The following is a 12,555-nucleotide window of genomic DNA, read 5'->3' on the forward strand; positions in this document are numbered from 1 at the left end:
AAGGCTGCAATAACGTATCATATGTGGGCTTTAATAGGCCTCTTTTATATGGGCTTTCTTATTTAACGTTAATAAAAAAAAGTAGAGTATCTACTAAAGTCAAATACTTAATTTACAAATAATCATGTTTAATGTCAAAATAAAATAAAATAAAAATAAATTAATAATAATCATGTTAATAATCAGGTAAAACATGGTAATAAACAGGTCTGAATGTCTGGATTTGGTTCGGGGTTTTTGGTCTGAAAAAAGTGGTTTGCTAAATTTTCTTTAATTGTTATATATCTATCACACTAACCATGCATTTCGCAAAACCCTTATATATGAAGAACTTTCAAATAAAAAATTTATTTTAAAAAATCTTAGATGTCCAACACTAGAAGAATTTAAGTAGTATAAACTATAAAGACATATTTATAACAAATATATTTTTTTTTTAAAACGATTACAACAATTTTTTTTGGGAAAAAAATTATTACAAAAAACCATCATTTTTTGCAAAATGATTCATTAGTAAACTAAAAAATAGATTATTCTAAAGAATAACCAATTCTATGAGATACAAAAAACTATGAAAAATACTTAGGTTCACCCCTAGGGGGTGAACCTATCCATTCACCCCCTCTTCTCTCAGCCAATCAGAATCTTCTATCTAATATTTTATTTTAAAATTAAATTTAAATTAAATTAAAAAGCAAACCAAATTAAGAAAACAAATTCTGTATACTTTTAATTAAGGAAAGTTAAATATTGGCTTGGTTTAGATTTTTAAACTTAAAATAAAATTATGTCGGTTTGGGTTTACAAATGAAGTGGTTAGGGTTTAGATTTTACAATTAAAACGAAATTATATGTCGGTTTGGGTTTACAAATGAGGTGGTTAGGGTTTAGATTTTACAATTAGAATGAAATTATATGTCGGTTTGGGTTCACAAATAAGATAGTTAGGGTTTAGATTTTACAAGTAGAACAAAATAATATGTCGGTTTGGGTTCACAAATGAGATGTTAGGGTTTAGATTTCACAATTAAAACGAAATTATATGTCGGTTTGGGTTCACAAATGAGATGATTAGGGTTTAGATTTTATAAGTAGAACGAAATTATATATCGGTTTGGGTTCACAAATGAGATGGTTAGGGTTTAGATTTTATATATGTCGGTTTGGGTTTATTAAAGTGCGATTTAAGTTTTTTCATTTTATAATAATGTATACAGATTTTATTGCCTTATTTTGTTAGGGGGTGAATGAAGAGGTTCATCCCTAGGAGTGAACCCAAGTATTGTTCAAAAACTATGGTCTATTGTTTGCCATTGTTATGTCAAGAATAGAATAAACAACAAACTAAAATATATATATGAATTGTCTAAAATTTCGGTTTGCTGCAATAATTTTGGTTTGTTAGAATTTTTGCCTAGTAATAAAAATTGGTATATTTATTCTACTAAAAAATGTTTGTCTTGACTATTATGTAATAATGTAAATAAAGTATTTTTATAGCAAGATCAAATATTTGATTGGTAATATTTTACCGTGGGGTGAAGAGGAATATTACCGTTTTTGTTATGGAAAAATTAGTATATAGTAATATTAATAATTAAATTAGGTAAGTTATCATTTATATATTATATTGTCAGTGTGAAGAGTCTTGTATTTTTCTTAGTAAAGTCGTTTTTGATAGAGCGCACGATAAACAGCACCGCAAAAGCACAGAAGCAGAGAGAGAAAGAAAGAGAGAGGACGAAGACAAAACAAAAGAGCTTCTCCCGAGAAAAGAAAAAGTAAAATTCTCTTTTTGATTTTGAGATTTTCAATTCCGCTTCTCTGTATTCAATCTCGAGAAGATGATCGCGATTCTTGTTTGGGTGTTTTGATCTTTCTTAGTGATCGTTGTTCTTTAGGTTTTTTTTTGCTTTTACTATGAGCTTGATTTTTTATTCTATTTTTGTTAATTTTTATGGGTTTTTACTATTTTTTTTCCCGCTGTGTTTATGCTAGATTCTGAGAATTCTCATGTTTATGGAGTTTCGGTTTAGGGTTTTACGGATTAGCTTGCTCTCTCTCTCTCTCTCTATGAAGCTTTTGGGTTTTTTTTTGTTTTGTTTTGGGTTTCTTGTTTGTGTTGGAGTTGAATTCCGAGTAGAATTGTTTTTTTTTTTTGTAGCTTTGGGTCATGTTAGTATTTAGAATTCACTCTAGTTGTGTGTAAAGATGTGCTAAAAGAGATTGTGAATTTTGGCTTTCTCCCTGATTTTAGAGATGCTCCTTAGGCTTTATAACAAACTCTGTTGTTTCGATTTTCAATTGGTTTTGCGAAGAGGTTCTTTTTGGTGTTTTTCTATCTTTGATTATTAAGAGTAGATTTGGACTTGTTGAGTAGCTGTATTTTGGAGTGATTCAAGTGTTCTGCTCTCATTTAGTTATTGTCACTGATCAGGCTTTGCTTGTGTATATAGACAGCTTAAACTGATATCGAAAACGATAAAAACTTGTTTCAGTTTCTTGCATATATGTGATGGATACTCACTGTTACTCTTTTATGGAATTCGAAAATGTAATTCTGTTTCTTGTTGCTTCACATTTCTTGTAGGTTAGCATAGATGGAGAGTCTTCGGTTTTTGTAGTTTCTGATAGAAAAAACAGAAAAGAAAAAAAAGAAGAAGAGATGGGAGGTTGCTGTTGTTGCTCTTCTTCACGAAGAGCTGATGTAGATCTTGGACCTCCGTACTACTACGTTAGTGTGATGCTTCTCCCACTTCCTTATTCATTTGCTACTTCTTTTTTTTGTGTGTGTGTGTTGTTCTGCAAATCAATCAATCTTGTTCTGTCTCGGATTCATATAGCTTAGAGATGCATATGGGGATTGAGTTTTCCACTGTAAGATTGAATTTCTTTTTATGACTTGTATTTGCAGTACCCGAGGGCAACAGAAGAGCGTGTGCCTTTATCTTCTGCTCATAACAGGACTTCCTCTGCAATCTCTACTGGTGTTGTAGTAGTAGACACAAACTTAGAGACATCATCTCCTGATGCTTATATACCACCGCCAGCGCCTATCCCTTTCGATGTGGCTATTGGAATTCCTCATACACCAGCAAATGGTGAACAGGCTGCTTGTGTTGATATAAGAGAGGTTTCAGTGGAACCTGCTAATACCGAGCCTGCTCAAGAAACAGTCGATGGTATTACCCTCGGGATTCCAACTACTTGCTCACATAAAGAAATGGATAGCAAAATCCAAACAGAGATTGATCTTGAATCTGCTGAAGATATAGACCCCAAGCTATCAAAAGCCGTCTTTGTTCCAATAGAGGAAGAGGAGGACTGTCCCATATGTTTGGAAGGTAAGAACTTTTTTGATTTTCCCACATCTGAAAGACAACGTACCTTATATGACTGCGAATGGTTTTCATATTATAATCTTGTCTTCGTTTTTGATTCAGAATATGATATCCAGAACCCAAAACTTCTAGCCAAATGTGATCACCATTTTCACCTTGCATGCATTCTAGAATGGATGGAGAGAAGTGAAACTTGCCCTGTCTGCAATACGGTACATTATTTTCTTTGGTGTATTCCGGAAAACTCTATTCTCTAGTAAACCATAATGAGTACTCCCAATTCTACTTGTTTACATATTTGTTATACATCCGGGGGATTTGTCTGAGAGGATCCGTTTTGGTCTGCAGGAAATGATATTTGACTCTCCTCTCGACTAGCAACACGCAAGTACCGGAGCTTAGAAGGTACCGGAACAAAGAAACTGGTGAAAAGGAGAAGAAAACTTAAAAGAAGGAAAAAAAAAAACGTTTGGTAAGAATACACTAATAGTTGAATTTACAAAAACATATCAGTGATGTTGATTATACATATGTTTGTACAGACGTTTCAAGTCGTCTACGAAAGGAGAGACCTAAGAATTAGAGTTTGTGTTTTAGATTCACTTATGTGAATACAAAAAAAAAAAGACAGAAATGAAAAAGAAAAAAAAAAAAATCTGCTAGATGTTCTGTTCTTTGTTTAAAGCTGGGTTTTCAATTTGGGTTTGATTCATTTTTTTCTTGGGTTTGAGAAAAATATTAATCAAACTGAAATTGAGTTTATTATTATGCATATTTAGGGTTCGGATTTTAGTTTAGTGCCTTGTTCTGTTGTTCATTCTCTTTTTATTTCATTTTATGTTTTCGAAAGTTTGTATGTTCACTAGTCTCACTTGTTGAATACGTGTGGTACATCTCTTTAATTACATCAGTAAGTCAAAATCAAGGAGACTTTATCTAGTAAATGATACCATTACGTGTAGACGCACTATTAGTCTATTTGATTTGTTTGACAACATTATGTTGTACTAATAAATAACATTGTCAGAGCTAAAATAGTTGAGTAGTTATTATAGTCTATTCTAAATGTGATCGGACATGTCCACCCAAACCATTTTTTTGGTCGAACAACACCAACAAGTTCAACGTGGCGTAAAAGCGTCTACTTTACGTTCAATTGTGTCACCGCTTTAAATGTAATTTAATACTGTTAGACTATGAATAATTGAATTTTTTATTATTATTTAAAATCCATACATTTTTATAAAAGTGAAGTGATTTTTTTCTATAGAAACAAAATGTGAAATCTAACTTTGGGAGAAAGTAATTAAAAAGAAAAACTTAGGGAGAAAGTAATTAAAAAAAGCAAAAAAAGATAACAAAATTTACTGAGGTAAGATTCATATACTGTATATATATATATATATATTGAAGAGATACGGTCTCTTCGATTCACTCTCTCCATCATCGAAAGAAGAAAGAAAAAAAGAGAATTTAATAAAGAAATAAAACAAAAATCTTTCCTTTTTCTCTCACACATTTTTCTTCTTCTTCATCATCTCCACTCGAATCCGGAAGAAGAAATAAAATAAAAAACCCAGAAAACTCAGAGGAAAGAAAAAAAATGTCTTCACCAAGCAAACGCAGAGAAATGGATATGATGAAACTGTAATCACTCTTTTTTTTTTTTTTTGTAATTTTGATTTTTTTTTTTTCTAATGTCGGTTTCTTATTGATGATTTTGGGCTTTGGATTGATTTGATCTTGTTTAACAGGATGATGAGCGATTATAAAGTGGAGACGATCAACGATGGCATGCAAGAGTTCTATGTTGAATTCAATGGTCCCAAAGACAGTAAGATTTACAATTTTGACAAAACACAAAACACAACTATGTTTTTGTTTTTATTGAAGTTTCGTTTGATTGTCTTAGTCTTCTTAATCAGACACACTTCTGTGTGTGTTAACTTTACTGTTTTTTGATTTTCTGATTCTGATGATTACACTTATGAAATGATTGATATAGGGTTTTTGCAATTATTCATGGTTTCTTTTTTAGATTTTGTTCATTTTTTCTGTAAAATTCGTGTGTTGGTCGCATGGTGGATTCGGATCTAAGGTTTGAAAACTTGCTTCTGCCCTGGTTTGATTCTACTGTGTTAACACACTGTGTGTTGGTTACTTGCTTTTGCTATAATTACTTTACTCACCTCCGGCCTCCGGGATTAGTTAGGCGCTTGGGATGCTTCTGGTGTTAAGTTGTAAAGAAATGCTTTTTTGTTCTGTTCTTATTTGTGGGTTTTATGTGTTTGTTGATATGATAGGTCTCTATCAAGGAGGTGTGTGGAAGATAAGAGTTGAGCTTCCAGATGCTTATCCTTACAAATCTCCATCTGTTGGTTTCATCACTAAAATTTATCACCCCAATGTTGATGAACTGTGAGTTTTAATGTTTTGCATTATTTATTGGAACCTTTAGTATCTGTCCTCTGTATCTTTTTTATCTTTGGTGTGTTTTGTTATCGCAGGTCGGGTTCTGTTTGTTTAGATGTGATTAACCAAACTTGGAGTCCTATGTTCGGTAAGTGCCATTTCAAATGTGGTTGATTTTGAAATAAAAATGATTGTTGTTGTTTTGAAGTTTTGATTTAACCTTATGTTTTTGGGTTTCTTTTTTTTTGATTCAGACCTTGTGAATGTGTTTGAGACATTTCTTCCCCAGCTTCTGTTATATCCAAACCCATCAGATCCATTGAACGGAGAAGCTGCTGCATTGATGATGCGTGATCGTCCTGCTTATGAACAGCGAGTTAAAGGTAGGTCTAATCAGATTCTGGTGTGTTAAGAGATATGAAATATCTGTTAGTTTCTTGAAGTTGTTTTTTTCATTTGCGTGATGTGAGGTATAAAGATTTTAGGATACTGAGAATTGTTAGTATCTTGAACCTGTTCTTAATGTGTGCGTGCTTGAGATTACCATTCTTAACGATGAATGTTCCTCTCATTCATTCGTGCTTATTTGTTCTCATGAATTATAGCTTTTGTTTGATTTATATGAATTGTTAACGATGTGCAAGTGATTATACGATGATTTACTCATTACAATTTCATGATAAGATAAAGTTTCTGATCATTTCAAAGTTTAGGAGCATTTAAGTAATGAGGTGAATAATGATATCATTGTATATGTTTAGGCGTTTTACAAGTTCTTGATTATGTTGTGGTTGAGGTATTTTGGGGACAATTTTAAGGAAATTTTGATGGGTTATTTTGCTCATCTTTGTTGGGTATTGCGGTTTCAGAATACTGTGAGAAGTATGCAAAGCCAGGGGAAGGTTCAGAAGATAAGTCTAGCGATGAAGAACTAAGTGAAGAGGACTTCGGCTCAGATGACGAAGATGAAGATGATGATGATGATGATGTTGCTATTGCAGGCAAACCAGATCCCTGAATCGGCTTTGGTAGGGAGCTTGTTCTATGTATATGATCATGAATGATTTATGCTTATAACTGAGAACTGTGAAATCTATTTCTCCCTTTGTGCTTTGTTGGACCTGTTTAATTTATCGGACCGGACGTTTGTGTACATTATTAGACCGACCGAATTGTTAGTCTTTTCAATTTCAAATAAGTGGGGTTTTCCGGTTTAGACCGGTTATTGATTCGATAATTTATTTTTATGTAGGCTTTTATTCTATTTTCTTTTCTCTAACATCGTTTACTAATTACTACTACTATTTGAAACAAAGTTTAGATTTTACATAGATAGGCATGATACAAATCCATATCAATGGTAATATATTATACTGTACCTACCTTTATATTTTGATCTAGATTGTTAAATGGTTCGTGAGTCACATTTTTGCAACATTATGTGATATGTGGTCCATGTGTCACATTTTGGCTCCTTCAAACCAAAAGAAACATTTACTAAATTTCTCTTTGCAAGATGTCGAACAAGTCTTACTATATGGCTTTGTTTTTAATTCTCAAAGATGATAACCTTTACCCTAGGTAGGAAGATAAATATACCAAAATCGTTTTATGTTAATAAAATTCTAAAGAAATTAATTAAATTAAATGATGTATTAGAACCATGTTTAATTGGATCTTGTATTTGTCACTCGAAGTTATATATTTTTCCAATTGTAATTAAAATTCTTCAAAGCATGCAATATTTAGTACCATATTTTGGAATTAGTCTTGAATTCTCTAGTTATGCACTTAAATTTCATCAGTATCATGTTTCAGGTGCTCTTCAAAGTCAACGTATTACGTATGAAGGAGCTCCAAGGGCTCTTTGTGATGATCTCATCCGCAGTTAGTTTTCTAGCAAAACTGTGCTAGCGTAACCACTTAAAAGAAGATCTTCCATAAGATTTAAAAGCATCCAAAATAAATCAAAACTAAGTGTTTTCGTATAGTTTGCTACTATTAAATTCGGAAACTAACACAGTTATGAAATAAATCGAACTATAATGGGATCAAATCATATTTAAAAAAAAATAAAACCCAGCCCTAGTCAAAAACATCGACAATTCGGGCAGCTTCGGTTCTGCTTCAGCCAAGAAACAATACAAAAACGATGAAAAACATGTCTACACTTGTTTATGCGAACAATCGCATGGCCATCTTCAAACTCTTCAAGACAAATTGAACAACAAATCTTATCACCAAATCCATCTTCTTTGATGATATCTTTAAACTTTACTTCCTTGATCCAACTCGTATATCCGGTTTTGATGTCTTGTTGTTGAGACTGAGGCGGCCTTAGATGTCCGGTCTCAATGTCTTGTTGAGGCTGAGACAGTGGAGGATTTTGGTGAGTCTCAAGAGCTGGTTCCGTAGGAGGTTGAATACACTTGAATAACTTGATGCAAATTTGCCAGATGATACTTATGAGGAGGGCGAGTATGCCGAAGAGTATTGGAAAAAACATTAGAAGCGTTTCCTTCCAGGACCAGAACGAAGATACCATCGTCCTAATTAATATTTACTTTTCAACCACAGAGAGAGAGAGAGAGAGAGAGAGAGAGAGAGAGATCAATAAGTTTGGAGTTTAGAAACCATAATGAAAATTAGTCTATCATCAATTCTCATTTAAATTAGTCTATCTCCTTTTTCTTTTAGGAGATAGATAAACACATATTTTAGATACATGTTAGATTTACTATATATTATGTAGACTTATTAAGATTAGATCTTCATAATTTTTTTAACTACATATATAAACTTGGTTTATTTATGGTTTTATATATATGTTTTAATTGTTGTTTTGGTGTACAAATTAAACTCTTCTCTGTTTACTCTGCCAAAAAAAAAAAAAAAACAAGCGAAGAAGGTGTTGTGATTTGCTGCTCTGATGAATTTTTCGACGATCGCTCATGAATCGAACGTTGTATCCATCAACGTCGGAGGCCGAATCTTCCAAACGACGAAACAAACGTTAACCTTAGCCGGCACCGATTCTCTTCTATCTCGACTCGTCGTCACTGACTCAACTCCTCGTTTCGTCGATCGAGATCCCGATTTGTTCTCCGTTCTTCTCTACATCCTCCGTACTGGAAACTTACCTGCGAGATCATCATCATCATCACGCTCCTTCGATGTTCGAGATCTCATCCACGAATCTAGATACTACGGTATCGAGTCTTTCTTAATCGATTCACTCTCGAATCCGTCGCAGTTCGAGCCGTTTGATCTCCGTAGATCTAGGATTCTTCAATTGAACGGTCGAGATTCTCCGTCTTCGATCTCGCCGTCGGTTAACGGCGGAGGTCTCCACGTGGCGCACGGTAGCAAAATCACTTCCTTCGATTGGTCGTTGAGGCAAAAATCGACTGTGTTGACTAACTTCTCCGCGGTTGATTCTCTTCTTGAGATATCTCCGGGAGTTTTAGCCGCCGGAGCCACCGATTTCCCAGGTTTGCAAATCATCGATCTCGAAAACGGCGGATTCGTCCGTACGACTCTTAATTGGGAAAACGTGACTAGGTCTAGCTCTACGGTTCAAGCCATAGGTTCTTCCACTGAGTTTTTGTTTACTAGCTTTGAATCTAGCAGAAGGAACTCGAATTCGATTATGGTGTATGATCTCTCTACTTTGTTGCCTGTCTCTGAGATTGATCATTGTGAGATTTATGGTGCTGGCATTGATTCTGCAATTCCATCGACTAAGTTGAGATGGGTTGAGAGTTGTAACTTGTTGATGGTTTCTGGTTCTCATACTAGTCCATCTGGTGTCAATGGCCACATAAGGTTTTGGGATGTTAGGTCAAGGAATATGGTTTGGGAGATTAAGGAGGCACATGATTGTTTCTCTGATGTTACTGTCTCCGATAATCTCTCTGCGGTTTTCAAGGTCGGTGTGGCTTCAGGGGAAGTTTTCTACGCTGATTTGAGGAGTTTAGGAGCTAAGGATCCATGGGTTTGTCTTGGGGAAGAGAGAAAGAGAAGCTTGAATGAAAGAAGAGAAGGACTTGGGTGTAAGCTTGAGAGCTATGGCAATCATGTGTTTTGTAGTAAAGGAAGTGGGATCGAGCTTTGGTCTGAAGTGATCACGGGTTTGGTAGGGAATGCAAGCCGGGATGTACCGGAAGGGAGGGTTTTTAGGAAAAATTCATTTGGGAAATTAGCGGATTCAGGAGAAAACAAGATTACCGGATTGGCGTTTGGAGGAAGTAGAATGTTTGTTACCCGAAAGGATCACCAGTCGATTGAAGTTTGGCAAAGTCCTAGTCGTGGAATATCGATATAATGAGCAAGTACCAAGCTCTGGTTTGAGATGATCACTAGTTGGTTAGAATTGAACAGGTGCTTATAAAATTACCTGGAGAGAGAAGCAAATGATCATGCTTGGGAAAGAATGAAATTGTGGAAACACCTTTCGAGTTCAAACGGTTTGTTACAGAAGACACATCTATGTGAGGACAAAAACATTTTTATTTTATTTGAAGACAATCCAATTTTTCAATCTACTTTTTTCTGCTCAAATATTTCGATCTAATCAAGGAGCAAATAGATTATTCATTGTTGCTGTTGTCTCTGGAACAGGCATTTATCTACCAGAGCTAGTTCTGTATTCAGAGAAGCCGTTAATACAGTTTCCAACTTCGGCTTCGGGAACTCTGTTACCAGAATATCTTATGGCTCCACCTGCCATCCTCAGACCTCCGAACATATTGTTATCTTCTCTCTGCTGTGAAGAAGTCGCAGAATTCAGTTGTTGTGGAAAATTGTAACCGCCGGCTAGCAAATGAGGCTGGAAAGCTGCTGGAAAACCAGAAAAGTAGCCATTGTTGTGAAACATAGAATTCTCAAATCCTTGTACTCCTGTCTGAAATTCAGAGAGATCAGGAGCCTGAGCTACTGGGTGTCTCAGTTCAAAGTTGGTGTTGCTTGCTAGTGTAGTGATCCCTTGGCTTGAAAAAGGAAACAATGAAGAAGGGACTGGAAAACTTGGCAGCAACGATTGTGAAGAAAGTTTTGGAAACAAGGAAGAAGATACCGGAAAACTCTGCAACGATGATGATGAAGACAGTTGTGACGCAAAGCGTGTCCCAAAGTTATGATCTGTCTGCGTTTCTTGTCCTGTTCTCTCCACCACTGATGATCTGTTCTTGTTGGTTTTAGCTTCACTTGTCTTCTTTTGTTTCTTACTCAGATTTGGAGCTTGAATGGCCAAAACAATGCTCTTCTGACTCTTCACGGTCTCGTTTTTCGAATTCTCCATCTCTGTTTGCGTGACAAGCGCTTCTTCATCTTCTTGTAGTTGCTGAAAGTAGTTTCTTCCTAAACCACCTTGACCGCCCTTAAGAAACCTATCCAACAGTCGAGCATTAGAACCATAATCTCCACCGTTTTGTGCAATCTCTGGAGTTTTCTCTGTAGGTGTGTACATCCCTTGACCGCCCTCTAAAAATCCATCCAATGGTCTAGGAATACAATAAAGATCACGACCGTTAAGAGCAATCTCTGAATTTTTCTCTTCAGGTGTGTTCATCTCTTGACTGCGCTCGCTTGGTTTTCTCTGCTTTTCATTCTCCTTCTCCTCTTCTTCTTTCTTCTTCATCTTCTCTTCCTCTTCCTTCTTCTTCATCTTCTCCTCCTCGTCCTTCTTCTTCTTCGTCATCCTCTTCTTCACTGGTCTCTGCGCTGCTACGGCAGCAACCCCTCGCTTCTTCAAAGGCGGCCGAGATGCAATATTTTCATCCGATGCTCCATACAATTCAGTCTTCACCCAATCCATTAAACGTTCTCTAGAAGCCGTAAGGTCATCAAGCAATGTCTCCATAAACATTCCCACACCATCCATCCCCGTCCCTATTTCTTCTTTCTTCTTATTCTCCTCTGCAGGAACAGTTCCCGTTTCTTCTTTCTTCTTATTCTCCTCTGCAGAAACAGTTTTCGGTTTCCGTCTTCGTACTTGCTTAGGTTTCTCAGGTTTACTCTCATCTTTCTTGCTTCTCCTCTTCCGTGCTTTCACAGGTTCTTCTCTAGTCACTGTTTTTGGTCCATTATCGATCTGACTCGAATCAAGAAGAACATTTGGATTATGAATAATAGGATCCTGGGTCGAGTTTGAATCTGGTTCATCACTTGAAGAATCTTCAAAGTCGTTTTCTTTCCTTCTGAAATCCCATTTCTCACTAAATCTTGGCTCATCTCCCATTCTTAGAGATTGCAACTTTCTTTCAAACTTGTTCAGACAGCTGCAAGTTAAAAAAAAAACAGGGATAATTATAAAACAACACAAAGTCTGTTGTAATGGATCTAAAAGGACTACAGATTCATATGCCAAAATTTAGAGACCTGATTAAAACGAAAAGGGATACAAGGGTTAATGTTTCAAAATGGACCTTAACCTTAAATTGTGTTAAAGACTCTTCTATAGGGTCGGGCACAAAAGAAGTAGGACAATCTAAGAATAAACATGTAAATGCAAGTTACTTACCGGAGAGAAGAAATTTTCAGGCCAGAAGCTGCTTCACCGTCTCTCTCTTTTCCTGATCTCTCACTTTGTATGCACACTACACAGACATGTAAAATCTTTGAATTTATGTTTTCGGTTTTGCAGTTCAAAAGGAAAGAAGTTATGTTTTTGTCTGAAAAAATATTTTCCGTAAGAGGTATGTATATATTTGCTTTGGGATATATTTTTTCAATGAAAATATTATTGTAGTCAATTAATTTTGGTTCTAACTTCTTAAATAATAATATCTTAACATTCCAGTTT

General features: G+C 35.3%; 4 protein-coding genes across 7 annotated transcripts; 3 read left to right on the forward strand and 1 right to left on the reverse strand.

Annotated features, from left to right (window-relative positions):
* Positions 1–1,614: 1,614 nt before the first annotated feature.
* Positions 1,615–4,025, forward strand: LOC104730011 (putative E3 ubiquitin-protein ligase RHB1A). 4 transcript variants are annotated; one of them, XM_087478331.1, is made up of 5 exons: positions 1,615–1,781; positions 2,591–2,734; positions 2,915–3,344; positions 3,444–3,553; positions 3,690–4,025. In XM_087478331.1, the coding sequence occupies exons 2-5, from the start codon at positions 2,666–2,668 to the stop codon at positions 3,717–3,719; spliced, it is 639 nt and encodes a 212-aa protein (XP_087334457.1). In that variant the 5' UTR covers positions 1,615–1,781; positions 2,591–2,665; the 3' UTR covers positions 3,720–4,025. The 4 variants fall into 4 exon arrangements, with proteins under 4 accessions (XP_087334457.1, XP_087334455.1, XP_087334458.1 ...); XM_087478329.1 differs by having other exon boundaries at positions 1,657–1,781; positions 2,591–2,740; XM_087478332.1 differs by having other exon boundaries at positions 1,723–1,901.
* A 558-nt stretch (positions 4,026–4,583) lies between these two features.
* LOC104730001 (ubiquitin-conjugating enzyme E2 4) lies at positions 4,584–6,990 on the forward strand. The gene is made up of 6 exons (XM_010449057.3): positions 4,584–4,988; positions 5,096–5,175; positions 5,645–5,759; positions 5,849–5,901; positions 6,008–6,136; positions 6,623–6,990. The coding sequence occupies exons 1-6, from the start codon at positions 4,945–4,947 to the stop codon at positions 6,769–6,771; spliced, it is 570 nt and encodes a 189-aa protein (XP_010447359.2). The 5' UTR covers positions 4,584–4,944; the 3' UTR covers positions 6,772–6,990.
* A 1,300-nt stretch (positions 6,991–8,290) lies between these two features.
* Positions 8,291–11,022, forward strand: LOC104729983 (BTB/POZ domain with WD40/YVTN repeat-like protein). Its single transcript, XM_010449034.2, has 2 exons — positions 8,291–10,243; positions 10,374–11,022. The coding sequence occupies exon 1, from the start codon at positions 8,683–8,685 to the stop codon at positions 10,075–10,077; it is 1,395 nt and encodes a 464-aa protein (XP_010447336.1). The 5' UTR covers positions 8,291–8,682; the 3' UTR covers positions 10,078–10,243; positions 10,374–11,022.
* On the reverse strand, positions 10,177–12,545 carry LOC104729991 (uncharacterized). The gene has a single exon (XM_019236193.2). The coding sequence runs from the start codon at positions 11,989–11,991 to the stop codon at positions 10,378–10,380; it is 1,614 nt and encodes a 537-aa protein (XP_019091738.2). The 5' UTR covers positions 11,992–12,545; the 3' UTR covers positions 10,177–10,377.
* Between the last annotated feature and the right edge of the window lie 10 nt (positions 12,546–12,555).

This window comes from Camelina sativa, chromosome 12 (assembly GCF_030686135.1).
Source record: "Camelina sativa cultivar CO46 ecotype springtype chromosome 12, ASM3068613v1".
Classification (NCBI taxonomy): domain Eukaryota; kingdom Viridiplantae; phylum Streptophyta; class Magnoliopsida; order Brassicales; family Brassicaceae; genus Camelina; species Camelina sativa.